The 27,513-nt window shown below is 36.7% G+C and overlaps 1 protein-coding gene and 1 pseudogene across 2 annotated transcripts; both read left to right on the forward strand.

Moving 5' to 3' along the window:
* Positions 1 to 216: 216 nt before the first annotated feature.
* On the forward strand, positions 217 to 8,448 carry LOC120166103 (annotated as a pseudogene).
* Positions 8,449 to 12,270: 3,822 nt separating this feature from the next.
* LOC120166158 (homeobox-DDT domain protein RLT3-like) lies at positions 12,271 to 27,073 on the forward strand. 2 transcript variants are annotated; one of them, XM_039175518.1, is made up of 18 exons: positions 12,271 to 12,399; positions 12,787 to 12,927; positions 13,174 to 13,545; positions 17,426 to 17,487; positions 17,572 to 17,808; positions 18,001 to 18,072; positions 18,156 to 18,372; positions 18,506 to 18,606; positions 18,733 to 18,819; positions 18,913 to 19,044; positions 20,116 to 20,256; positions 20,395 to 20,517; positions 20,625 to 21,068; positions 21,484 to 21,882; positions 22,131 to 22,745; positions 25,180 to 25,284; positions 25,388 to 25,607; positions 26,615 to 27,073. In XM_039175518.1, the coding sequence occupies exons 2-18, from the start codon at positions 12,876 to 12,878 to the stop codon at positions 26,626 to 26,628; spliced, it is 3,393 nt and encodes a 1,130-aa protein (XP_039031449.1). In that variant the 5' UTR covers positions 12,271 to 12,399; positions 12,787 to 12,875; the 3' UTR covers positions 26,629 to 27,073. The 2 variants fall into 2 exon arrangements, with proteins under 2 accessions (XP_039031449.1, XP_039031448.1); XM_039175517.1 differs by having other exon boundaries at positions 26,625 to 27,073.
* Positions 27,074 to 27,513: the final 440 nt, after the last annotated feature.

Genomic DNA, 27,513 nt, shown 5'->3' on the forward strand with positions numbered 1-27,513 from the left:
TTAACACTTTCATGGCTAAAAATCATAAAAACTAAAAGGAAAAATTGCAAAACCGGTCTGGGAATCGGGCACAGACAGTGGGAAGACGAAGAGAAGGAAAGAGCGAAAAAATAGAAAGCTACAAGTAGCCAAAACGTAATTTCCCGTATTTTTTCCTTTCGCTCTTCATTATTTTGCGCAAAATAATTTGAGAATCGACTCCTTAACCTCCACTTGTTACCTTTTTTCCTTTTTGTCTCAGATCTTATCTTCCTCGGGAATTTTTAGGGGCCACGAAATCGGTTCGGCAAATCTGCGACGAAATTGGAAATAAACAGCCGGTCTGATCCAAGAAGCTGACTTCGAAATGGATGATTTTCCAGATTTATTTGCGAAAGATTTTGGGATCAAACACCAAGGTAAATCAGCCCCTATGGCGCCTCCTCGGAACCCTTCTTCCGGTCCGAATTACGGGTACCGATCCGTTATACCCCATCTTCATCCACAAACGCTAAATCGTCATCCAATCCAATTTTCGACGATCAGGATCGCGATGGACTCTCGTTCAATGATGTATACGGAGGACCCCCCAAGTACTCATCCGAATCTCGAGCCTCAACCGTGCACACCTCGTCGTTCGATTATGACTCCTTTTTTAAGGAAACGAAGCCGCCGGTTTATGACAAGCCTGTTTACGATGACGATCTTTTCGATGGATTGCCTGGGATCAAGAGCTCTTCCACGACATCGGCTGCTAAGTTTGATAACGTATTTTCGGTCCCGGGGTCTCCACCTCCTCCCAAGCCGGCAAGCAGCTCGCCGTTGGATGATCTGCTTGGGAATCTAGGGAGGACAGAGACGGAGAAGAAGGTTAATAGCGAGAGAGTGAAAGCTGAGAAAGATGCGCCTTTATTTGATGATCTGCTTCCTGGTTTTGGCCGGAGTAGCTCTCCTGCACCCGTGAGGTATTTCCGGCTCATGGAGACTTTCATTTTGAAACCAATGAACATCTTACTGATTTTTTGCTGTGTTGTACGGTCATTCTTTTGCTGACACCACAGTTTAGGTGTTTGTGCTGTTTTTTCATATCAAAAGTTATATGCGCACAGATGCTTAAATGTTCAATCTAGTCTGAGGTTCCAAGATTTTGTTGCGGTTTTTGGTACACATTATATATCGGGCAGTATAATAATGAAATGAGCATATTTAATTATCGGTTTCATGTATGGAGTTGGTTCAGTTTAGTACTTATTTTCTGGTAGTGTGTTATATAGATTGGCAAGTTAATCATTTGTACTTTCTTATGATTCAGCCGTGGAATTTTCGATAATTGACTAAAGGATGCCGTTTTCATTCAAATATAATAGACTTAGACAAGTTGGCAAGTTAATTGTTTGTCCAACATATGTTCTATGTTGGATTTTTGACAAAATGACTTTTGTGTGATTCAGTTGTGGATTGCTGATAAAATGACTAAAGAAGACAATTTTCACTTAGATGAGGTGGAGATTCTAGATTTATTTATCAATTAATGGCTGCTATTTGTCTGGTTTCTCAACTGCATGGCGTTTTAGCTTTTTCCTTAAATGTTTTTGTTCCACGGAAGCAACACTTTGCTTGAGTCGATCAACATTGAATTATCTCATCTAAATGTTGTGTTGTTCTAAAATGTTGATACACTGCAAATCTGTAATGAATATAAAACAAATAGTGTGGATTTTTTCTGTCCTTTGTAAGATATTTACTTCAGTTCAGTTGCATATTTGAGGGAGCATCTCATCTGGGGTAGCAACCACCATAGCAACCAACATCTAGGCTCTGGAGATTACCTAAGGCCGTGTTTTTGCGGCCTAAAGTTGTACCTTTTTTGCTGTGTATTAGTTGCCAGATGAAAAATATGCATTCCTCCGATTCCTGTGTGGGGGTTTATGCTCATTTTGTATCTTTATTGAGTCTCAAAGTTGGTGATTAACATATAAAAGTCATCAACCCATAGCTTCTTCAGATGACTCAGTTTTGATGCTTAGTGGTACCAAAGTAGTTATATTCATACTTCCGTGGTGTGTGTGTCACATCAGGTTCATACTTCCATGAATATGACTTTCTTAAGGCATACATCACATAAATGCAGATGTAGCTCTATTAATCCTTATCTGGTCATCTGCTGGCTCTGCAAATCTCTTTTGTTGCTTGAGAAATACGCCATCCTCTATTTCTATTTTTAAGTGGAAAAATTCTTCGATTAAATTCATTGGTTAGGTGACGGTCTGTTGGTTTTTGAATGTTTTTTTAAAACTGGAAAAAAAGGAAAAAAGAAAAGAAAACGCTGCTGTAAATGAGTTAGGCCAAAATGTACTGCTAGAAAATTTGAGATTTTCTTATGATTTATGATTATGATAACATCCTCTTCTTTTTTCTTTTTGTGGATTTTTTTGAAATGTTAGTTAGAAATATGGACATAGATTTTCCTATTAACTTCAGTAAATATCAATATTTTCTTTCATGGTGTTTTTACTTGTAAATTTTTAATCTGTGGCCCGACTTAGAAGAGATAAATAACCAAAGATATAAAAACGTTTTGTCATTCAATTGTGATTTTGATTAATCTGAATCTCTTGGTGCACGTTACTGCTGGATTAAGTGCGGAGAAGGGTAACTAAAAAGGGGTATATTTGGACTCTGAACACTTTGTTCAAAGTTTGAGATCATGTATTTTTCTATTCAGTTCTGTATTTGTCCAATGCCGTTTTTTAGTTTATTGTTCTTATAATAGTTAGCTTTACCATGCAGATGTTTGCTGATGTCATGCTCCATTCTTTGGACAGGTCAACTTCAGAGGCTGGTCAGTCCCAAAACCCAGCTTCAAATTCAAGTAAGACTGGGTCCAATTTGATGGAAGACCCTTTTGTTGTCTTAGGATCAGCATCAGACCCTGTAGATTCGCCCTCTGGGTTGTTTACAGACCCCTCAGAAGTAATAAGTAAACTTAACGGATCTGGGAAGTCAAGAGTGGAGAGTTCATCTGGTAGTGGGGGAGTGTTTGATGATTTAGATCCTCTTGATGGTATTGGAAAATCTGTACCTTTTGTGTCATCTGAAGTTAATAAGAGTGGGAAGGATAGGAGCCCTTTAAGATCTTCAAGTGGACCACAAACTTCAGCTAGTAAAGAGCCAAATGATGAAAAGTTTGAGCAATACACAAAGAAGAGGATGCCTTATATGGGAGATTTTCCGGCATCTCATCAACCTGTGTTTGACATGCCCAGTATGTCAACTGATTTTCATAGTTCTGGTGGTCGAGCTACTAGCCCTCCTGCTTACTCGAATGTTGGTTCTAATGATACTAGTTCCCAGGTAAATACAACTCCAAGATCTGAGAACTTCAACTCACTTGATGATGTGTGGCTTACTGTATCAGAGATTCCCCTCTTCACACAACCTACTAGTGCTCCTCCCCCTTCAAGACCACCGCCTCCAAGGCCACCACGAGCTTCAAAGCCAATGTCAGGCTCATCTTCTTCCATGAATGCAAAAAAGAAGGTTGATGATTTTTCTTCTTTCCCAAATTCCTCTCAGTACTCACACAGCTCTCAGTCAGCTTATACTGCAGCAAGCGGCAATGTTGCATCTCAAATTGATGAACTTGAAGGTTTTGCAATGGGAAAGGCCCAGAATAACTTCGAACAGGCTGAAGTTTTTCCAGGTGATAATTTTGAGAACAGTTCTGTTGCTGCTGCGTCTGCTGCCGTCATGAAAGAGGCAATGGATAGAGCAGAGGCTAAATTTAGGCATGCTAAGGAAATGAGGGAGAGGGGGAATTTGAAAGCTGCTAGAAATAAAGAAGCTGGTCAAATGGATAAAGATGAGAGAGCTACGCAAGATGCTTTGGATAGAGAAGTTAGAGAAAAGCAAGAGAGGCTGGAGCGTGAGAGACAACAAAGGGAAATAGAGGAGGAAGAGAGAGAGCAAAGGAGACGTGAACTGGAGAGGGAAAAGGACGAGGAGGAAAGAACACAAAGAAGGCTCGAGAAAGAGAGGGAACGAGTCAGGCAGATGGAGAGGGAAAAGGAAAGGGCCAGACAAGCTGTTCAACGGGCTACTAGAGAAGCACGTGAAAGAGCGGCAGCTGAAGCTCGTGCTAGAGCTGAAAGAGCAGCTGTTGAAAAGGCATCTGCTGAAGCTCGACAACGTGCAGAAAGAGCTGCTGTGCAGAGAGCTCAAGCTGAAGCCCGTGAAAGGGCAGCAGCTGAGGCTAGAGAAAGAGCAGAAAAAGCTGCTGCAGAAGCAAGAGAGAGGGAAGCACGGTCAAAAAACGCAGCAGCAAAAGCTGAAGCAAGGAGTAGAGCTGAAAGAGTTGCTGCCGAGGCTCAAGAAAGAGCAGCTGCTACTGCAAGGGCAAGCCAGCAAAAGAATGACGACGATCTCGAATCATTCTTTACGGGTTCTCGACCCAGCAGTGCACCAAGGCCAAGAGCTAACTCATCCGTGAGAATCTTAAGCTGCAATGCTGTGTTCATCTTCTGAATCATGCTGTAGTGTCAGCTTGTCTGGTTTCCAACTTGAGTTGTTGCTCATGCAGGATCCCCTGTTTGATGGACAAAGCAAGGGAGGGCCCAAAGTAGCACCTAGCATGAGGAAAGCTTCTTCAACTGCAAACATTGTTGATGATCTCAGTTCTATTTTTGGAGGTTATTGCAAATTAGAGATATAACGCTTTTTGTAATTTATAATATCATGTTTGTTTTTCCATAGTTGTAATTGACTGAGCTACTTTGATGCTAAAGCTGCTTCATCTTCGCCTGGAGAATTCCTTGAGGTTAATGGGGAAACTGAAGAAAGGAGAAGAGCCAGGTTGGAACGCCACCAAAGAACTCAGGAACGTGCGGTATGTGTTGCACGTAGCATATTTCATTTATCTTTTTCTTCCTGTCTAAATTCTGTACTGCCTGTTAGCCTTGGCTTACTATTGAGTTTGCATATCCAGGCCAAAGCATTGGCTGAGAAAAATCAGCGTGACCTTCAAGTGCAAAGGGAACAAGCTGAGAGACACGTAAGTGGATGCAGTATTTTTTTTGTTATTATTGTTTATTCTGTTCTCTTTCACCATCTTCTTCTTTCAATTATGGACTCTCGTTTTAGCCCTAGCCTCCTTATCGTACACACAATGCATAAGTTAACTTTTAAAATTGACTCTGGGATGGTTTATCATTTTTATACTAATGCTAATGTATAAAGAAAAAGGTTGGTTTTAATTTACGGATTAAATTTGTATATAATTCTATGATATAATTTGCTGAGACTTCTAACCATGGTATTATTAATAGTTTAAAACCTGGTCGATACTTTGTCTCAATTTCATATCTCAAGTATCATTGAGATGAGTTTGAACTAGGGATTTAAAACCGCATCCTAACCTAAAATTATACTGATATGTTAATCTGGATTTAGTTGGCTCAAGTAATTGAATGTATAATCACACATTACTTGTTGAAAGAAATAGTTATTGTCTGGAAAGCATTACGCTGCATTCAAATATATGTTAATGTGCAAAACTGCAAATGAGTGGGTTTCTACTTGTGTATCCATAAGTCTACCAAGTTTATTGTAGTATTTACTGTCCATCTAATATTGATTATGGTGTTGTTTCAGAGGATTGCTGAAACATTAGATGTTGAGATCAAGAGATGGTCTGCTGGGAAAGAGGGAAATTTGCGTGCTCTGCTGTCAACACTGCAATATGTATGTTATTACTTATTACTACCATTCATCTTGCTTGTGCTCTCTTGCACAGTATTTTATGTAGGAACAGACTTTATTGTATTCCTTGTGTTTATTTTCTAGTATATATTGTGCTGGTTGTCTGTTCTCATTTTATTGCCTAAATACCACCGATTTGATATTTAACCTTTTTATAGATATTTTTCACATGCTGTAGATAACTTTAAGGAAAATTATGAGCTATTTTGTTACAAGTACCTGCCTAACTTTCTAATATTCCGCTCTGCTGTTACGTTAAGGGTGCGTTTGGTTCATGGAATATAGCATTACCTCTGGGAATAGGATTACCGGAATGTAACATTACCTAACACATTACTGGAATGTTGCATTGTTGTGTTTGGTTTGCTTAGCAGGAATGTAAGATTACAATGTTTGGTTAAAAGAATAAAATATTACTGGAATGTATATTTTACCAAATTAACCTTGTTATATATTTGTTTTTTAAACAAGTTGAATTCTAATATTCAAAAGAAAATATTTGTATAAAAGATCATAGAAAATATATAATTTTATTATTTTTAATTTATATATTTTCTTTAAAAATTTTAAATTCATAAAATTTATATAATTTTTTTTACAAAATTTAAAAGATAAAGTAGTTTAATGAAAGGGTTTAATTTTATTTTAACCCTTGAATTTCATATAAAATTCTAATTGTAGATTTTTTTTTTGTAAATTTAAAATAGTTTAAGGATAAATTTGCAATTTACCCTTCGTAGAATTTTTTTTATTCAATGGTTAGGAGAAGGATATTTTTGAAAAAAAATTGTTTTAAGGGCATTTTAGTCCAAAGTCATGGGAAAAGATTAATACCTAAGAGATTGGGGGGAATGACATTCCCGGTAATAAGCCCACAAAATGCCACTGTTGGGAATGGCTTATTACCCCTTACTGGGAATCTTTGCAATCCAAACATGGGTATCACATTCTGGAGAAAAACTTTCCCCCCAGTAATCTCACAATCCCCCATCCAAACGCTCCCTAAATGGATACAGCGTGCATGGCTGCTCTTAAGTAGAACCCGAAACTGAAAATGAGATTAAGCTGATAATTTCAGGTAACCGGCTCCAATACTTGTAATGTATACTGTCTGATTTAGCAGTGACCTTTAGAATTAAGGTACTGAAGCACGGGAGTATGTCTTCGTAGTGTATTCCCTTCATGATGCTTACCATCTTACTCTGGCAGTTTTGTTGTTCTACTCAAGGAACTATTCTTGTGCCAGGCATGTACTTATTTATTGAGCATTAAATTCTCTGGAACCCATTTAAGAAAGATTTGGCGTAGGTGGATGTCAATCTTGTTGTAAGCATCTGATGCAGAACTTTGTAGAATGCTTGAGATCCTTTGCAAAGTTCTTCCTTTGTCTGCTTGACTTGCTAATACTTGCATCACAATTTGACATTCTCAATTGCTTGGACATGCAAATACTTATTCTGAGGATAAGTGTAGCGTTTCTAGTAGTTGAACTGCTCGAGAATAAGCTTTATTGTCTTGCACTTCTTTGCCATTTCCACCATTAATCTGAAGGTTTAATTATGTTCCAATTATTAAATTTGCCCTGGTGTGAGCACTGCTGTGTGATTTTGGAATTTTAGTCTCTTGAAATTTTTTTAGTAGTTTCTATTCATCAGTTTTTTTTGCTTGCATGTCTTTAGTTCATGAAAATGTGATATCGTTACTGTTTTAACTAATTTATCTCCTGTTCCTGTCCTTTGATGATCAGGTTCTTTGGCCTGAATGTGGCTGGCAGCCTGTTTCTTTGACAGATTTAATAACAGCTGCCGCAGTTAAAAAGGCTTATAGAAAGGCGACTCTTTGCATCCATCCTGATAAAGTCCAGCAAAAAGGCGCCAATCTTCAGCAAAAATATGTTGCAGAGAAGGTCTTTGACTTGCTCAAGGTACTTCAAAAAAATTTTGCCTGAAGAACTTTATGGTTGATGTCCTATTTTACTATTAGAGACTCGTTTGTACTGATTGCTATTTTTATTTGTCACATTTTCTAAGAAGTAAATCGTGGTATTTGTATATTAGCATATTAAATATTAATGTCATGTTACTGCCGCATTTCCTTCCATCTTGTTTTCGTTCTCATGGTAAATCTTATCTCTTTGGTAAATAGGAAGCATGGAACAAGTTCAATTCGGAGGAGCTTTTCTGAGTTTCAAATCGTCGAGCTAAAGAAATTTGTCATTTGGCGAAGTAGGCACTGGGTTTGAATGAATACATGACTCTCAAGCTGCTATAATTCTCTCAGCTGCTGCTGCGCACCTGCCTGCTTCGGTATGATGATTCATTAAGTCAACTATTAAAGAATGGCATACGATGCCTGCTTCAAAGGCTTGTAAGGTGTACCGTATGGGAAGGGGGTGAAGTACATACACTCTTCTTTTCTTCAGGTTGCTGTACATTAAATCTTCATCCAGGTACTTCGTGTGCAAAATATGGGATCTCCAGGTTAAGTGTAGATTATATAATTCACCGAATTGGCGGTTCTATCGTGGAGGGGATATTTTTGTTAATTCTTTCTTAATATTTGTTTTGTTTGTGTTTTGTTTCCCCCATTACCCTACTTTTTTGTGGCAATTAGTGTTCTTTTGGTATCGTAAGAATAGTAGGAAATATGTATTGATTGTTGAGAGAGAGGTACTCCGAGGTGGATCATTAATATAATGCCATTTGTTTCTTCCGTGCCACGTACTGTTCTTTTAAATTTGCTTAGCCTTTTCTTTTTATATATTTGGCAAGATTTATGGGTTTAAGCCTTTCCCAAGTTTTTGTTCTCTTCTCTTCTTTTTTTCCATGTTGGATTGAAATGCTTGTGTATTTGTCATGGAGTTGTTACCTTTGGTGCCTCGGAGCTGTTTTCCTTGATAGTAGGGGTGTACAAAAAATTCGAATATTCGATTTTGTGAAAAAAATATTCGAAACCGGATTTGGGATTTTCAAATCGGTTTTTTTTTAACCGGATCAGATTTTTTTAAACCGGTTATTTTAACCGGTTTAGAAAAAAAAATCTAGACCGGTTTTTTTACCGGATAAAAAACCGATTTGAAGAAAATCAGTTAAAAAATCGGTTTTTATCCGAAAAAAAAAATCGGTATGGGTTTAAAAAATTAGTCGTTAATATAGCCGTTGGGGGGATTTTGTGACACGTTTTTGACCCTTTTTTTCTTAAAAAAATTACCATTTTACCACCCTAAACATGTATAAATAGGTTGGGGATGTATTTGGTTGATTACAACTTTCTCAAATCTTATTACACAACACCTAAACATCTCTCAAATCTTATTTTTGTAATTTTTTGTTCATCATGAGTAACACGGCTGAATCTTCCGTCGGGGAAACCAAGTCGTGAGAGTGATCGAACACACTCGAAACAAAGATATTTGGATCACTATGATTTATGTGAGATGTCAAATGGCTCGAGGAGGGCGCGTTGTAAACTTTGTCTAAAGTTTCTTGCATCGGAAGGAAACACAACGTTGAAGAACCATTTGACAAAATCATGCAAGGCACTTCGCTCAAGATTGGATCCTAGTCAATCGAATCTTACACCGCAAGGTGATGTTTTTGTTTACGACAATGAAAAATTACGAGAAACGTTTACAAAGTTCGTGATTACAAAAGCATTGCCGTTCGACCACTTTGATGATGAAGATTTCACGACAACAATTCAACAACTAATGCAACCACGTTATACTCAAGTAAGTCGTACTACCCTTATAAGAGATGCTATAAAAATGTGGCGTACGGCGAGGGAAAAATGATTTTAGGATTCCAAGAACACCGTTATGGTGTGTCGCTTACATGTGACGTTGGAGTTCCCCTCATAATACCGGAAATTCTTTTTAGCCGTTACGTCACATTGGTTAGATCAAGATAATTGGCAAATGATGAAAAGAACAATCGCGTTTGAATTATTCGGTGATCCGCATACCGGTGCTAATTTATTTACACTTTTAAAAAGGGCAATTTGTCTTTATAAATTAGAAAATAAAATTTTTTCTATATCCTTTGATAATGCATCGAATAATACAAACGCGGTTCCAAGATTGAAAATATTATTTTCACCGATTTTAGACGGTGCGTTTTTTCATACCCGTTGCGTTGTACACATAATTAATTTATCCGTGCAAGCTGGTTTGTAGGTTATTGAGCCAATTAGATTAGAATTTAAAACAATGATAAAATCGATTCTTTGTAACAACAACAAAAGACTAAATGATTATAAACGATTTTGTAAGTCCGTTAATAAAAAAGCTTTGGGTCATAATTTGGATTGTCCAACTCGTTGGAACTCAACTTGGATGATGATGCATAATGCCTTAAGGCAAAGGGAAACATTGCAAACATTTCACGATCGGCTTTTCGAGAGGGGTCATGTCCCAAACATTTATCCGGATTCGAGTTGGGAAACTATAGCCAAAATAACCGATTTGCTTGGGGTTTTTAAAAATGTAACAACTTTTTTATCCGGTGTTTATTACCCTACTAGTCCGTTGGTTCTTAATCAAATATTTTTGTTGGCTACCCGACTAAATGACTTTGAATTTGAAACCGAAGTTTTTCAAGAAATTGGCTTTGCAATGAAGGAAAAACTTTTAAAATATTTTAAGGAGATTCCCCCCATTTTTACTTGTGCCGCCGCTTTAAACCCAACGTTAAATGTTGGCGGGGTTGAAACACTAATTGAACAAATTGCGTTTGCTTTTAATCTAACCGATGATGAACCAAACTTTGTCCAAAACCAAATAAATTATTTTAACAAATGTTTTCGAGACATGTTTGCAATTTATTTAACTAAATACGGATCAAGTAGTGTAATACACGATCAAATGAGAATGAATGCGGAATCATCTAGTAGACGTCCAAGTAACATAAATTTGAATCTTTTTAACACTCTTGTAAATTCCCAATCCAAACGATCACGTACTACCACCCCAAGTAGCGAGTTGGGAAATTACATGTCATGCGATTTTCTATCAAAAATGACATTTGAAGAGTTTGAAAGTTTGGATATTTTGGCTTGGTGGAAAGAAAAGGAAACACAATTTCCGATTCTAGCCGCCATGGCCCGTGATTTACTAACCGTCCAAGCTTCTACGGTAGCTTCGGAATCCGCTTTTTCTGTTAGTGGCAGTGTTATATCGCAACGGAGATCAAGACTAAGTCCCGAGTCGGTGGAAGTATGCATTTGTTTAAAGGATTATTTGGATGGAGCGGTTCGTAAGTAACATATCACCACCCTAGAAGATGCAATTGATGCCGATTTGGAAGCAAACTTCACATTGAAGAAGTCGAACTTGGAATATCCCCTCCAAACGAAGAAGGCGAAGATGATGAAAAAGAGATGGCAATGTAGTTTATTTTTAAATTTTATTTTAATTATCGTAAATTTTGTTTCAATTATCGAACTTAAAGTTTTTAAGTATTTGAATTTATCGAATTTGGAAGTTTTAAGTATTTGAATTTATCAAACTTGGAAGTATTTAAGTATTTCAATTATCGTAAACTTTGTTGCAATTGATGACGATGTAATTTTAATAATATTAAAATTGGTTTTTTTATAACCGATTTTTTAAAAAAACCGATTTTTTAAAAACCGAAACCGATTACACCGGTTAGGATATCCGACCCTCTAAACCGATTAAAAACCGAACCGGTTATTTTATAAACCGATTTTTTTTATAAAAAAAAACCGGATCAAATAAAAATCGATCCAGATCGGATTGAAATCCGACTTCTGTGCAACCCTACTTGATAGTTACAGTTGTCATTTCGTCCACTAGTGCTTGGGGGGAACAACCATTCAGATAAAAGGGAAGCGCGACAAATGCAGCAGGCAGATTCATATCCAACGAGTCATTTTAGGCTAAAGATGCTTGATGCTCGTGTAATATACGATTTGACTATTTGCTCACCCCCTACAAGTACTTGGCACCATTTCAGTCAAAATATTGAAAACTGGAACAGGAAGTTTTATTTATCGGAAAGGACGTTCGTAGAGAAATATCCATATCATTCCTTAAAAAAAGGAGACATTCATTTCTATATTTTAATTATAATTATTAAATTTAATAACTTATAATAATATTTGTTTTGAATAATCTGGGTGATCATAAGTTATTATTTGTTAAAAAGATTTCTTAGTCTGTCGATATTGTACATATCTTATAAACGTTATTGTTCAAATCTAAAATTTTTAGGGAGAGAATAATTTCTTTACCTTAACACTGAGGTGAAGTAAGAAACTTAAATATTCTATTTGAGCACCAAAATCATAACCTGACCAACAAAAGGACAATCCCAATGTAATTGGAATGGCAAGGGAGTGGAGTTTGTCATGGGCCTAACAGGCCTGGGCAGTTGCAATGGCGGTAGCTCATTAGAGCGAGAAGATATTTTTTTTAATGAAATCGTAAAGTTTGAAAAACCTCCCAGAGATGCACACGAGCAAAGTATATCTATCTATCTATCTGAATAAAACATGATAAAACCCAAAACCCTACTGCCTTCTCCTAAAATCTCTGCCACTCTCTCAGCTCGCAACCCCAACCTTTCCATTCTCTCGCTTCATCATCATTATCATCATCTTCTTCTTCTTCAATTTATCTCTATAGCATTTCCCGCCTTCTATGTAAGTGTTCTCTCCTCCTCCTATTCGTCTAATTTTGTGTGTCATCTCATATCCTACTGGATAACCCACTTGGGATTTTGCACTTCACTGTTTTCTTTTCTATCCTTGGTTCTTTGAGAGGACCCTGGGAGTTTCTATGCACTGAACCCAGAATTTGGAAGGTAATTTGTTTCCAGGGAAATGTCCGTTTCTTTTTTTCCTTTCATTTTCAGATGACGGTGACATCGGAAATCTTTTATTACATGGTTTTTGTTGATGATAATAATGCTCGGGAATTCTTTAATCATTTTCTACTCTTATTTATAGGTCTTCTTTGGGTAAGGTGGAGGGCGTATTTTGGTCTTACTTTATTCTGTTATCGAGTGATTTTTTTTTGGGATTTCGCAGTATGTTTACTTTGACTCGAGTTTTCAGCTTTCTGGAATTTGAATTAAGTTAGAGGAATCAGTTTGAATGCGAGGAGAACGTGGTTGGAAATGAAGAGGAAAACGCCACTTCAGCTTGCAGAACTTGAGGACTTATATAAAGGTGTTTTTGGCTCTGGATATTTCTCTTTTATTATTAAAGATAAAAAATGATGGTCCTCGGGTCATTGTTTACTTTAGTTTTCCAATCTAAATCTTAAGTTTTGTTTCTTAAACTATATTCAAATTTAAGCTAAAAACCTTCTTCTAAAGTCTACTTAACTTTAATTTAGATTTTCATCAATAGTTTCTACTGACTGATATGTGTATACGGTTACATATCCTTACTTCTTTTAATCATGTGAAGCAGATAAAATATTTCCTACCCAGGAGGAGATGGGAGACTATGCTTTGTATTTAGGACTAACTCTAAAGCAGGTTCAGCAGTGGTTTATCAATAAAAGGAAAAGGGATAAAGGAACTATATTACCTATTCGTTCTATGAAAAAACCCTCTGCTTGTACAAAAAGGAACGCCACCGGCATTTTTGCTGCTAACGAGAATCATAAAAACAGTTCTTCAGTCCGAGCAAATATCTTTGGCAAGAAAAAGAAGGAAATGCTTCTTCCTCAGGATTTGTTGCCTGCTCAGTGCATTCTAAAGAAGGTGTTTCGCAAGGATGGTCCTCCGCTCGGTGTGGAATTCGACTCTCTTCCTTCCCAGGCCTTTTTCCGTTGCGAAGGTACTCTACTAGAAGCTTGTAGCTGTAGAAAACAGATAGTAGAAAACAGACTGTAGAAAACAGACAAGTCTATTATTTTATTCTTACATACTTTTAGTAGAAACATATTACATATTTATATACAAATTATGCCTCTAAACTAGGAAATTCTAAGTTAGGAAAGATACTAATTCTAGGAGATGTAATCCCTTGAAATAAGGGATTGAAAAAACATAAAATAATTACAGAATCTCTTGATAGCTCATTTCTATAATTCTACACTCCCCTTCAAACTGGTGTATATATGTTGTATATACCCAGTTTGAATGACAGCTCATCAAAAGTCACTCGTGGAAGGGCTTTGGTGAAGATATCTGCAAGCTGTTTCTTCGTTGGAATGTACTGCAGTTGTGCAACTCCATTGTTGACCTTCTCGTAAATAAAATGTCTGTCTATCTCAATGTGTTTCGTTCTATCATGCTGCACTGGGTTTTTTGCTATACTCATAGCTGATTGACTGTCACTAAAAATCTCAAAATTCTTCTTGTCATCTAAGTCCAGTTCTGTGAGCAGTCTTTTAATCCACATTCCTTCACATATTCCGAGAGCCATTGCTCTAAACTCTGACTCAGCACTACTTCGAGAGACAACGACTTGTTTCTTACTTCTCCAAGTCACCAAATTACCCCAAACGTAGGCACAATAGCCACTAACTGACCTTCTATCAGTTAATTCACCTCCCCAGCTTGCATCCGTATAAACCTTCACTGTTCTATCTTGATTTTTTCTAAATATAAGTCCAGCTCCTGGGGTAAACTTCAAGAACCTTAGAATTCTGTTAACAGCTTCCAAATGTTCTTCTCGAGGATCACTCATATGTTGGGCTGACAATGCTCACCGAGTATGCAATATCAGGCCTGGTAAGTGAAAGGTAGATCAACTTACCAACTAACCTTTGGTAGGTTTCCTTGTTTACTGGATTTCCAGTCCGGTCCTTGCAAAATTTCAAGCCTGGCTCCATTGGAGTTTCAACTGGTTTGCAGTCGAGCATCCCTGTTTCTGCAAGAAGATCCAAAACATACTTACGCTGGTTTATGACCAGCCCTTCTTCGGACCTTGCAACTTCCATACCCAAGAAATACCTCATACTCCCTAAATCCTTGGTTTCAAACTCCTTTGCAAGATTCATCTTTAGCTTTTCTATTTCTTCTATATCACTGTCAGTTATAATCATATCATCTACATAGACAATTAGGAGGGTTATCTTACCACTCGGTGTAATTTTTTTGAATAATGTGTGATCCGCTTGGCTTTGTTTGAAATCATTCTGTGTCATAGCCTTAGCAAATCGATCAAACCAAGCCCTGGGAGACTGTTTTAAGCCATATAAGGATTTATTGAGCTTGCACACAGTTTTCTTAGTGACTTTTCCTTTTAATCTGGGGGGACCTCCATGTATACCTCTTCTTCAAGGTTCCCATTCAGAAAAGCATTCTTTATGTCCAGCTTATGCAATTTCCAGTCCATGTTAACAGCTACTGATAACAATATTATGATGGTATTCAATTTTGCAACCGGTGCAAAAGTCTCCTGGTAGTCGATGCCATAGGACTGAGAAAAACCTTTAGCAACCAGCCTTGCCTTGTATCTTTCCACACTCCCATCCGAATGATATTTGACTGTGAATATTCACCTACATCCAACAACTCTCTTCCGTTCTGGCAAATTTGTCAAACTCCATGTCTTATTCTTTTGCAACGCTTTTATCTCCTCTTCCACAGCCTTTTTCCACTCAGGAGATTGAAATGCTTCTGTCACATTTCTTGGGATTTTCACACTGTTAATGCTGGCAGTGAAGGCCTTGAAATTAGACTGTAATTTCCCATATGCAGCATACTTATTTATGGGATGAGCAGTGCATTTTCTTACCCCCTTCCTAATAGCAATAGGAAAGTCATCAAGATCAACAGTAGTAGCCTCTTGGTAACCATCATTACCTTCTGTTTCAGATGCAACAGGATCTGAATCTGGTTCTTGGCTTTCAGAGGTAACAGGATCCGAATATGGTTCTTGGCTTTCAGAGGCAACAGGATCCGAATCTGGTTCTTAGCGAATGCTAGGCTGACTGATTTCTTCAGCAACATCTTTCCTTCTTCTTGAGTAAACACTGAGTTGTTTCGGATGGGGGGTTATGGTTTCAGGGTCATTGTTAGGTGCATTTTTAGTAGTGGTGGAAGGTGTTTTGCACGGACTAGAGTTCTGAGATAAGGAGAAAGGTAATTCATCAGAGTTATTTAGGTTATTCCCATCACCCTCACTAGGAACTGGGACAGTGCTAGCCGGCTTTGGAGAGACAGTAATAGGTAAAGAAAGGATAGGCTGTAAAGAAATATTTGTTTGAACAGGCTGAAATTCCTTATAACTCTCCCCCTGAATTTCTGTTCACGAAAAATAAGGTTGGTTTTCAAAAAATGTAACATCAAAGGAGACATATGTCTTTTTTGTGGAAGGTGAGTAACACTTGTTACCCTTCTGACTCGAAGAATAGCCCAAGAACACACACTTTATGGACCTAGGATCTAATTTCCCTCTGTTGTGGATATGAACAAAGGCTGTACACCCAAACACCCAAGGAGAAAGACTTGAGTTTAAATGTTTAAAATGGGGAAAAAGCTGAAACAGAACCTTAGTAGGAATTTTGAAATCTAAAGTCTTACTTGGCATTCTATTGATGAGGTACGTGGTTGTAAGAAGAGCTTCCCCCAAAGATACTTAGGAGCATTAGCAGCAAACAGAAGAGACCTAATAACCTCTAGAAGATGTCTATTTTTCCTTTCTGATACCCCGTTTTGTTGAGGTGTATTGTCACAAGACGTAAGGTGAACAATGTCTTTTTCCTTAAAGAAATACCCAAGAGTTTTATTCAAATACTCACTTCCATTATCACTCCTCAGAATTTTTATTTTTGTGTCAAATTGGGTTTCAACTTTTTGATAAAAACTTTTAAAAATAGTCTCAACCTCAAACTTTTCTCTCATTAAGAATACCTATGTTGTCGTAGAGTAATCATCTATAAAAGACACAAACCACTTATACCCAGAAATACTTTTGACAGGAGAAGGGCCCCAAATGTCACTATGGATGATGGAAAAAAGTGTTGGTTCAAATTTGGCTGCAATATATGGTTTTCTGGTGTGTTTGGCTATTTGACAAATTTCACAGGAAAACAAGGATGGATCTTTATTTATAAATAAGTTCGGTAACATTTTGGAAAGAGAGTAAAAATTAGGATGACCTAATCTAGAGTGCCATAACATCTTGTTGCCTTAGTGATTGTTTGCTTCTATTTAAAATTATCGTTATTTCCCTAAAACAACAACAACAACATCAATGGCTGTCATTCATTTGGTTCCTTAATTTTGTGGTTTTGTTGAGAATCATTATTATGCTGAAAACCTCATTCCCTTCCCGGTGCTTATCCATTGATATTTTTCAAGGTTTCCATTTTGCTAAGATAACAATGTGATTTTCCTTGTTAATGCCGTAAATATAACTGGTGAAATACAGCCCCTAACTAGTGAGTTTTATATATTTATTTTCTTATTGTTTCTTTTTTTAAAACTTGATCTATATAGCTTAAGATTAGTGAGAAAGAGTCAGGCATATGGGTTTTTTGTTCAACATTGGTGCGTTTCAATTTTTTTAAATTTTCTATATACAAGGTAAAGATTCCATACACATGTTCAATAACATGTTGGATAAGTGTTTGACAAGGGCACTCGACCTAACACTAAGGGTTGGAACAAAGTAGCTTGTTACAATTTGAGTTTTGCTTTTCTAGTATTCTTGGTTTTCACGCTGTATTTTGATGTATTTTTGAACTTATAACTACTGTATTTAGGTTCTAAAGAGTCTCATCCTACTGATCAAGTGTGTGAAAGAGGAGCAGCCAAAAGGAGAAAGGTACGGAGAATGTTTTCAAGATGTTCATCTCCAGTTCCTACATCTGTTTTCTTATTTGTTTTACTTTTGCTTCTTGTATTTAAGATTTTTGAGTTTATCGGCATGAACCATCAGAACAACAGTAATGAGAAAGCCCCAATGAAGAAACATGGAATTGGAAAAGGTTTGATGACAACTTGGAGGGTTGTGAACCCTGAGGGTGGATATATTCCTACTGGCATTGATTTTTCTAGTCGAGAAATTGGTGCTCCTCAAACTCGTCCTGCAGTGCGAAGGCAACCACCTCAGAACAAAAGGCGGCAGCCTTTAGTGTCTCAAATGGTTAGCTATCAATTATTTGAGTTGCACGATTTTATGTTGACTTCTTTCTGTTAATCTTCTTAGGAAGCCTTTTATTTTTGGTTTTTCATTATTCCATGAAAACCCAGTGGTTATGCTTTTGAATGGCCATTTCCTAGATTTTTGTTTATGGTATTGTGTTGAAAATTTGCTTACTTCAGATTGCAATTTCAGAAACAGAGAAGTTTGGAAAAGAAGATACAGGAAAAGAAGAGGGCTTCCATTAAGAGGAGAGATGTACATATGGTAATTTCTATTGCATTTTTGCATTTTAATCTTAACTTCTCTATAACTGTTGTATTAATGTGCACTTGCCTGTTTTGTGCCAGTTGCAATCTAACAAAAATGACAATCAGATGCAACCACGCAGAGAAAAATGTGAACTTGCTTTGGATGGAACTGTATCCAATGAATGTCTTGATCAACTTGCAATGCTAGTTGATGATGAAGAATTAGAGTTGAGGGAGTTAGAAGCTGGACCAAATCCATTAACATGTGCGGATCATCTGGGTACAAGTGGATTGCTTGGTTGCTCCCTTTGCAAAGGTTCGTTGGCTTTGTAGTTTATGATTCTAAGAATACTTGAGTAATTTTTTACATCTTACTTGTAGCATTCATATGATGTGCATTTATAAGGTATTTTATTTAGTTCTATAAAGATCTGTTTATGGTTTCCCAGATTTGCTGGCCAAGTTTCCACCAAGTACGGTTAAGATGAAGCAACCATTCAGTATGCAACCCTGGGATTCTTCTCCCGAAACTGTCAAAAAACTGTTCAAGGTGCCTGTTAAGCCTATAGTTCGTTAATGGTGTTCTTAATTCAATATTATGGCAGCATGTTATGAGTCCCGTTCATTTATTTTTCTTAACTGTGTTGCCTGACTATTGTTTACATTTCTTTTTCAGGTTTTCCATTTCTTGTATACCTATTCAGTAACACTTGACATATGCTCATTTACGCTTGATGAGTTTGCTCAGGCATTTCATGATAAGGTTATCTCTCATCTATATTGTACCATATACTTTGAAGTTCTTAACTTGGCTTATATTTATTTTTCTCATTCTAAACATGTGTGTGTATCTCAGGATTCCTTGTTACTTGGTAAAATTCACGTTTCCCTTCTTAAGCTTCTTTTATCTGATGTCCAAGAAGAGCTGAGTGGTGCACTTTTGCCTCATTTTAGCTTGTCTTGCAAGTTTCTTGCTCTTCTTCAATCGGTGAGTAATAATCATGCAGATTTTTTTGGTTGGGTCAAGAATTTTGATCTCTGTCCCGGTGTATACTCTAATTTAGTAAAAGATATTGTTACTAAGTTAAGGGAGTTGAATGGTATTATTAGATGGGTTGCTAGGTCAGCCAATGTTGAGGCTGATAGTTTAGCCAAAGCTGGTATTGGCTAGTTTTACATTTGTGATTTGCTTTTGTAGTCTTTGGGTTGGATTATGTAAAGGGAGTGTTTATGTGTTGTTAAACATTATGTATATTGTGGTTTTTAATGAATCCTAAGGCACTCTTTTCCTCCTTCCGCTGATTGAGAAACACTTAGTGTTCCATTAATCATGAAGGGGGTTTTTAACGAGGCCTACATTCCTATCAAAAAAAAAAAAATTATGCACCATATTACTTTGACAATCTGTTTACTTGGGAAAGCCTTGGACAGTATTTTTATATTTCTTCCCATTGACATAGATAAAGTTATTTATATTCTTTTTGATAAGAGTTTCAAAGTGGTGGACCAAAAAATAGGTCTGGATTCTGTAGTTATTTGACTACAAAATAGATCCATTGAAAAGGAAGTGCTTGACTGCTTGTCAGACAAGATTCATTTTTTAATGATTTTTGTTGCCCGAGTTATATTCACTTAATAAGACTTTGGGGCATCAATCAAGATTGAGTTGGAGATGAGCTAAACTTTTCTCTGAGTTGACAACACTGTTTTCATTTATCTGTTTATTAAGCATGTCGGTCAAGTTACTTCCTGTGTGATGGCTTTAACCATGCAGCTCTAATGAATCATTGAACCAAAGCCCTTGGCATTTTAAGTGGATACATTTGTCTTAGCAAAGTAGTACATATATATGCAAAAGGAAAACAAAGAATAACAACGGAAATGCATCCGTCAGTTGTGGAACACAGTGATGTGTCGATCCTTATTTCTTTGTAAAGATTTTTTTGACAGTTGGTAACCATTTCTAAAATTCCTAGGATGTTGAGGTATTGAATTGTCAGACATTCATAGAGCTCTATGTCCTTGCTAAAAAAGGATGTGATCGTTCTCCTTTTATCAGGTAGAGAATCAAGAATTTGTGATCGACTTCTGGAAGACATCCTTGAACCCTCTGACATGGACAGAAATACTACGCCAAGTTTTAGTTTCAGCTGGCTTTGGTTCAAAACAAGGTCTATTACGCAGGGAAGCCCTTAGAAAGGTATGAGCACATTATTTTTATTTATTATATTTGGCTAGTCTTAGATTTAATTTTCTTTGGGGTTCCTTTATGGTCCAGAGATCTTTGGTTATATGTGAAATATGTCATGTTATATTAATTTTCTTTCCTAAAATACAGGAAATGGACCACATGGTGAGGTTTGGCCTACGCCCCGGTAGTTTAAAGGGTGAGCTGTTTAAAATTTTGTCACAGAGAGGAAATAATGGGCTAAAGGCTTCAGATTTGGCATTGTCTTTGAAAGTAAGACTAGGTTCTTTAAGCATTTATATTTAGAAAGTGAATTTCTGCTGCAGAATCCATCTGAGCTGAAATCCTCACTGTAGTCACCTTGTTTTTATCTTTTGAAGGTTACTGAATTGAATCTCACTAGCACGACTCAGGAACTCGAAGAATTAATATGTTCAACTCTTTCAAGTGATATTACTTTATTTGAAAAGATTTCATCATCTGCGTATCGTCTGCGCTGTAGTTCTGTTGCAAAGGACAGCAATGATTGTCATTCTGATACTAAGGATTCTGGAAGTGTTGATGATGACTCCGATGACAGCAGTGATGATTCTGAGTGCGACTCAAGAAATTACTATCAAAGGAAAATAAAGCATGATAACCGTTTTAAAAGTAAAAATAACAATTTGGCAGTCCACACTGAAATTGATGAAAGCCATCCAGGAGAGGTGTGGTTGCTAGGACTTATGGAAGATGAATATTCTGACTTGAGCATTGAAGAGAAGCTGAATGCATTAGTGGCTTTGATTGATCTTCTTAGCGCTGGTTCCAGTATCCGAATGGAGGTAAACCAGTTTCATCTGGCCAAGTTGACATTCCCTTCCACCGCCTTTCTCGTCTTCACCCCCATAAAATTGAAACAAAAATAAATAAATAAAAGAAGAGGAAAGATTGAAAAAGCTCCTCTTCTGTTCCCTTGTTTGGTATGTTGCTTTCGTGGTCACTATTTTTTCAAATGGATCTTTCTTTTCCATCATTCCTTGAGGGCCCATGATCTGTGCAATCAGGATGGTTATTTTGGATAAAATATTTACATCAAATATAAACTACTGATCACTTTCTTTACTTCCTAGTATTTTGAAGGTTGTAGGTTTTAGTTTTTATCTTGCTTAAATGTTTTCTGTTCTACTATGAGGTTATGATTTTTCCATAATTCCTTACCTGATAGAGTCTCATTTTACTCATTATTTCGTTTTTCAGAATCCTAGTAAAGCCATTGTTGAGTTTGTTCCCAGCATCCCTCGCTATGGTTCTGGAGCAAAGATTAAGAGATCATCAACTCGACAAAATTTTCCTAGGCCATCTTGGGTCTATGGTGGACAAGAACCACACACATCATCAGACTCTCGCCCCGTTGACTCATCAGCATTTACAAAGTTTTTTGAAAAAGAAAAATGTTCTAGCAGTGGAAAGGATGCAAAACAAACCGAAGTAGGAGTTTATATACACCCAATGCAATCTGTATTTTTGGGCTCTGATCGTAGGTACAACAGGTATTGGCTTTTCTTGGGCCCTTGTAATGGATATGACCCTGGACATAGGAGAATTTACTTTGAATCTTCTGAAGATGGTCATTGGGAAGTCATAGACACTGAAGAGGTAACCCTCCCATCATATAATAATGGATGTCTGTTGCTTCATTTGTTATACGTTCGGTTAAAATTCATCTCATTTTTTTTGATAACATGCCTTTTCATTATAAAGTGAACTCGTTATCCAAAGATGAGATACTTAACCTGAGAGTTTGGAGTTCTTTTCAGTTTTCCTTTTGCAGACAACGGAGTGATTGTTCTCATGTTAACAAACTTTTTACCGTTATTATTTGTTTGTCTCTTACCACGGTGCAGGCATTGCGGTCCTTGTTGGCAGTTTTGGATGACAGGGGTAAACGTGAAGCTCTTCTTATTGAATCCTTAGAGAAGCGGGAAACTTCACTTCGTCAAGAAATGTCGAGCAGACATTTATGTGGTTCAGAAATCGGGTACATGCAATCTGGTTCACCTGAGATGGATGCCGCAAGAGAAAACAGTTGTTCTCCTGTTTCTGATGTTGACAACATAAGCTTGACAGTGGCTGTGAATGAATCTTTAACCTCGTGCAGTGCTATAGTTCTTTATGCTGGGAAGAAGGGAGAAGAACAAAAACAAATGTGGAAACGTCTTCAAGAATTTGATGTGTGGATATCGAATTACTTTTACTTGAACCTTAATGCTGTAAAACACAACAAGTGTTCTTATCTTGAGTCGCTTACCAGATGTGAAAGTTGTCATGATTTGTACTGGAGAGATGAGAAGCATTGTAGGATTTGCCATACCACATTTGAGATTGATTTTGATCTAGAAGAGAGGTATGCCATCCATGTGGCTACATGCAGACAGGAAGGAGACAACAGTACTTTCCCGAGTTTCAAAGTCCTACCATCACAGTTGCAATCACTGAAAGCTGCAGTCCATGCAATTGAGGTGCATTTCATTTCTTTATTGCTTTTTGTCTTGCTAACTTTCTTTGTAAAACTAAATCATATATTGCATCATATGAAAATAAATAACACAGGCACGTCTAAATTCCATACATCACTGTTATATGACATAGTATGCCTATGCATGTTCATCTTTCTTTTACCATCGCCTTCTTTTTGCCAAGGACTGTTGGTCAGGGCACATAAAACTCATACCAGCGTCTCAATGTTTTTTTAGTTTCTTTATGTATTTTATTAATTCTACTTGAATATTAAAAAATGAAAATGCCAACGCTTTTCACAAGAAATAAAACGGGTAATGAAGTCTCCAGTCCCCACTATCTTTTTTGTGAAAATGGTGAAGGAAACTGTAGAAATCAGAGTAATTCTCTGTAATTTCTTATTCTTTTCAATAGGACAAATTACATATTTATATACAAATCATCTCTCTAAAGTAGGAAACTCTAAGAAAGGAAAAATACTAATCCTAGGAGATATGATCCCTTAAAATAAGGGATTGTAGAATATTTACAGAATCCCTTAATTAAAGGATATTTACATAATCATATATTTCTATAATTCCTACACTCCCCCTCAAGCTGGAGAATATACATTGTATAATCCCAGCTTGAATAGGAATTTATTGAAAACATGCTTTGGTAAAGCCTTAGTAAGAATGTCTGCAACTTGTTCTTCTGAAGGAATGTATGAAAGTGTGGTTGTCTTTTTGTTAACTTGATCAGCAATAAAATGCCTATCAATCTCAACAGGCTTTGTCCGATCATGTTGAACTGGGTTCTTGGCAATTTGAATAGCAGATTGATTATCACACAAAACTTCAAAGTGATCCTCTTGATTAGTGACAAATTCTTTCAGTAGTTTAAGTAGCCAAATTCCTTCGCATATTCCCAATGCTAGTGCTCTGAATTCAACTTCAGCACTACTTCTTGAAACGACAGATTGTTTCTTACTTCTCCAAGTTGTAAGGTTTCCCCAAACAAAGGTGCAGTAGCCACTAGTGGATCTCCTTTCAGTAAGGTCTCCGACCCAACTAGAATCTGTAAAGATCTTAACAGTTCTGTCTTGTGTCTTCTTAAACATTAAACCGTGTCCTGGAGTTTTCTTCAAGTACTTAAGAATTCTATTTGCTGCTGCCATATGCTCTTCAGTAGGATTAGTCATGTGTTGACTTATCACATTTACAGGAAATGTTATATCTGGCCTTGTCAAGGATAAATAAATTAGTTTCCCAACTAATCTTTGAAATTTCTCTTTGTCTACTAAGGACCCATCTTCTTTGTTAAATTTCAAGCTTGCCTCCATTGGTGTATCATTCGGCTTACAACCAAGAAAACCAGTTTCTTTGAGTAAATCAAGTACATATTTTCTTTGGTTGATCACAAGTCTTTCTTTTGGCCTTGCCACCTCCATTCCTATGAAATACCTTAGCTTTCCCAAGTCCTTGGTTTCGAATTCCTTATTTAACAACTTCTTCAAATTGCAAATCTCTTCTTCATTATCTCCGGTAAGAATTATGTCGTCCACGTACACAATAAGGATAGCTTCTTATTTGTAGAAGTTACCTTGATGAAAAAAGTATGATTGGCGAGGGATTGCTTGTAGCCGTTTTTTAGGATGACTTTAGTGAACCTCTCGAACCAAGCTCTGGGTGATTGTTTTAACCCGTATAGAGATTTGTTGAGCTTGCACACCTTGTTACTTCCTTCAACAGACTTTAAGCCAGGTGGCAACTTCATATAGACTTCTTCTTTAGTTTGCCATTAAGAAAAACGTTTTTTACATCAAGTTGGTGTAATTTCCAATCGCAATTTACAACCAAACTTAGGAGTACTCGAACAGTATTAAGCTTTGCCATAGGTGCAAAAGTTTCTGTGAAATCTATCCCATATGTTTGTGTAAAGCCTCTGGCCACTATTCTAAGAAAGGAAACTCTAAAGTAATTCTCTGTAATTTCTTATTCTTTTCAATAGGACAGATTACATATTTATATACAAATCATCTCTCTAAAGTAGGAAACTCTAAGAAAGGAAAAATACTAATCCTAGGAGATATGATCCCTTAAAATAAGGGATTGTAGAATATTTACAAAATCCCTTAATTAAAGGATATTTACATAATCATATATTTCTATAATTCCTACAGAAACTTTTTGTGCATTATGATGATACTTGATCTTTGAAACACATTTAAGCTATGCAAGGGAGCAAATCGTTTAATGTTATTAACAAATCATATATATTTTTAAATGTTTGGTTTCATGAGAAGTCTGTTGTATCTTTTCTTTCTTTAGTAGAACATGTGAAGATTCAGGATTGTGTACAATTCATTTATATATGTAAAATATTTAAAAGGAGAACAAACTTTATGCTATTATTTTAATTTAACCATTGTGTCCATTTCTTTCACTTTCTATGCAGTCATTTATGCCTAAAGATGCTTTAGTTGGTGCTTGGACAAAGTCTGCTCACAGGTTGTGGGTCAAACGGTTGCGACGGACATCGTCTTTGTCTGAGCTTTTGCAGGTAGTCTTTTTTTTAATTACAAGCTTAAGAGTTCTTGAAGTAGTGGTAAATTTTTTATGCTGACACTAATTGTAAAATGGACCATCTCAAATCATGTTTGCAGGTTGTTGCCGATTTTGTTGCAGCAATTAATGAGAATTTGTTGAATCAATGCCATATTGAACAAGAGGGTTGCACTATTATTAAAGAAATCATAGCATGCTTTCCAACCATGCCCCAAACATCATCTGCACTTGCACTCTGGTTGGTGAAGTTGGACGAGTTCATTGCATCATATTTGAAGAAGGCTCATTCTGAAAGGAACTTAAATGGGACCAGATCAGGTATATACCTTTATCTACAAAGTTTCTTTACATGTGTGGTGCTCTGGTCATCAAAGTGGAACATCTTGTTTCTTTCTATTTACTACATGAATTGTTTTGTTTATAAGGATGAAGAATCAATTTTCTATGTAGAATGTGATTGTTATGCATTTTAATTTTTCAAATACAAGTAGTTGATATTTGAGTTTGTGAAAATCACACGGGGATCTTTCCTTATTCTAGTTGATGGTGATGGCAATTTCTTATTAAGCAGAGAATATTTCTAGCAGTTTAGATGATGTTTTCAAGAAATAACCTTGAATCTTGGTTTTAGCTGTAGTTAGTTCTCCTGGAATTTCTTCCAGGCAGGACAATATATGTTTTATCCTAACGTAACAGGAAACTAGTTTGCAAATCAAATTAACACTCACATCCCATTTTAAATGTAGTCTTGATGATGGATTGAAAAAGATAAGAAATGTAAAATTTGTTTGTTGCCAAATGTTTATCTCTATTCCGTTCTGTACATGTGACAAAGGCTGCCTTGTTTATATTCAATTTGTATCTAGAGAAACTAGAAGGATATCATCGGCCATAGTGGCATTGAGGCTGGTTATTTTGAACTATGCATCTGTCTCTCTTTGTTTTCTCATCTTTTTGGCAATGTTTGAATATGTAACCAGCCTGGGCAGCTACATATATCCAGTAGCCTGTTAATTTTCAGCTAAACAAGACTGGTCGTAAAGTTGATTGTTTAGGCAATTATCATCTTTAGAATCGATGGAATGAAATTAAAGAAAAGTGGTCAAATTTTGAAAGGGAAATCATTCACCCTTTGAGCTTTGCATCATGTTTCATTTTGTTTTTTGTCTGCTTAGGATGTGGAAAATAAACGGTGGTCCTCATTTCATAGTTTCCTCTGAACTTTCATGATTTCAATATTTATGTACATGCTCTTCCATTCCAGATCCTTTTGCAGATTAGCATGCATCTTATATTCGAGAATTAATATGTTCTTTTACCTTTAGCGTATTTCAGATAGTGGAGCACCAGATGAATAAAGTCAGCCATTTTCAGTGCTTGTACAAAATGGGGAGCTCATTTGGCTATGCAAGGCATTTGACTTTACTTCTTTTCTCTTTGCTCTTCAAAGTACTGAACTGACCACGGTTATTATTCCGGCTATTCATCAGTGGGAGCTTTCTTTGATGCATTAGAAGTTTAATTTGGAAAGATGAAAGCAGAAAAACGTTATGAGACTGTACAGGGCAGAGTTTTGGCTAGATTTTCATTTTTGAACATTCCTCCTCTGCTTAGATAATCTAGATGTTGTACAGGGTTAGGTTCATACATATATATGCCCAGGGAAATCAAGCGTTTTTTTGATACAATGGGAACCCAAGTCAGTTACCATTTTCTACCTACCTTCGGTCAAGGTAGCAAAATGAATGTTGCAGTAAAAATCTCTTTTCATTGATGTAGACGGCAAACTGGAATAAAATGTTATCAGCGTATGTGTACCATTATCTTATAATGTTGCTTGTGGAACTTAGCAAAAAATGTTACTTGTCGAACCCAGCAAATGCATTAAGAACTGAGCTTTTGTTTCTCAATGTTATAATGGCATTCCGGGCCAAAATACATTTCCAGGTGAAGTAAAGGAGCTCTACTTTGGCGAAAATACATTTCAGGTGTAAAGGAGCTCTACTTGGGCGAAAATACGTTTTCAAGCCAAACTTCACCGCTGCTATGACGGAAGGGCCTTGGCCAACTGGTTCCAAGAATGAAACAAGATTCAGCCCTTTGAGAGTTTCTAAAAATCCCCCCAATTCCACCAGCTAACGTTGCACCATCCACATTCAGCTTCTTGTTTTTATTAATTATATCTATTCCTCAGACAATGAACTGGTTATTGCCAGATCCTTTG

The sequence above is a fragment of the Hibiscus syriacus genome, unplaced genomic scaffold (assembly GCF_006381635.1).
Source record: "Hibiscus syriacus cultivar Baekdansim isolate YM2019G1 unplaced genomic scaffold, ASM638163v2 tig00111621_pilon, whole genome shotgun sequence".
In the NCBI taxonomy this organism is placed as follows: domain Eukaryota; kingdom Viridiplantae; phylum Streptophyta; class Magnoliopsida; order Malvales; family Malvaceae; genus Hibiscus; species Hibiscus syriacus.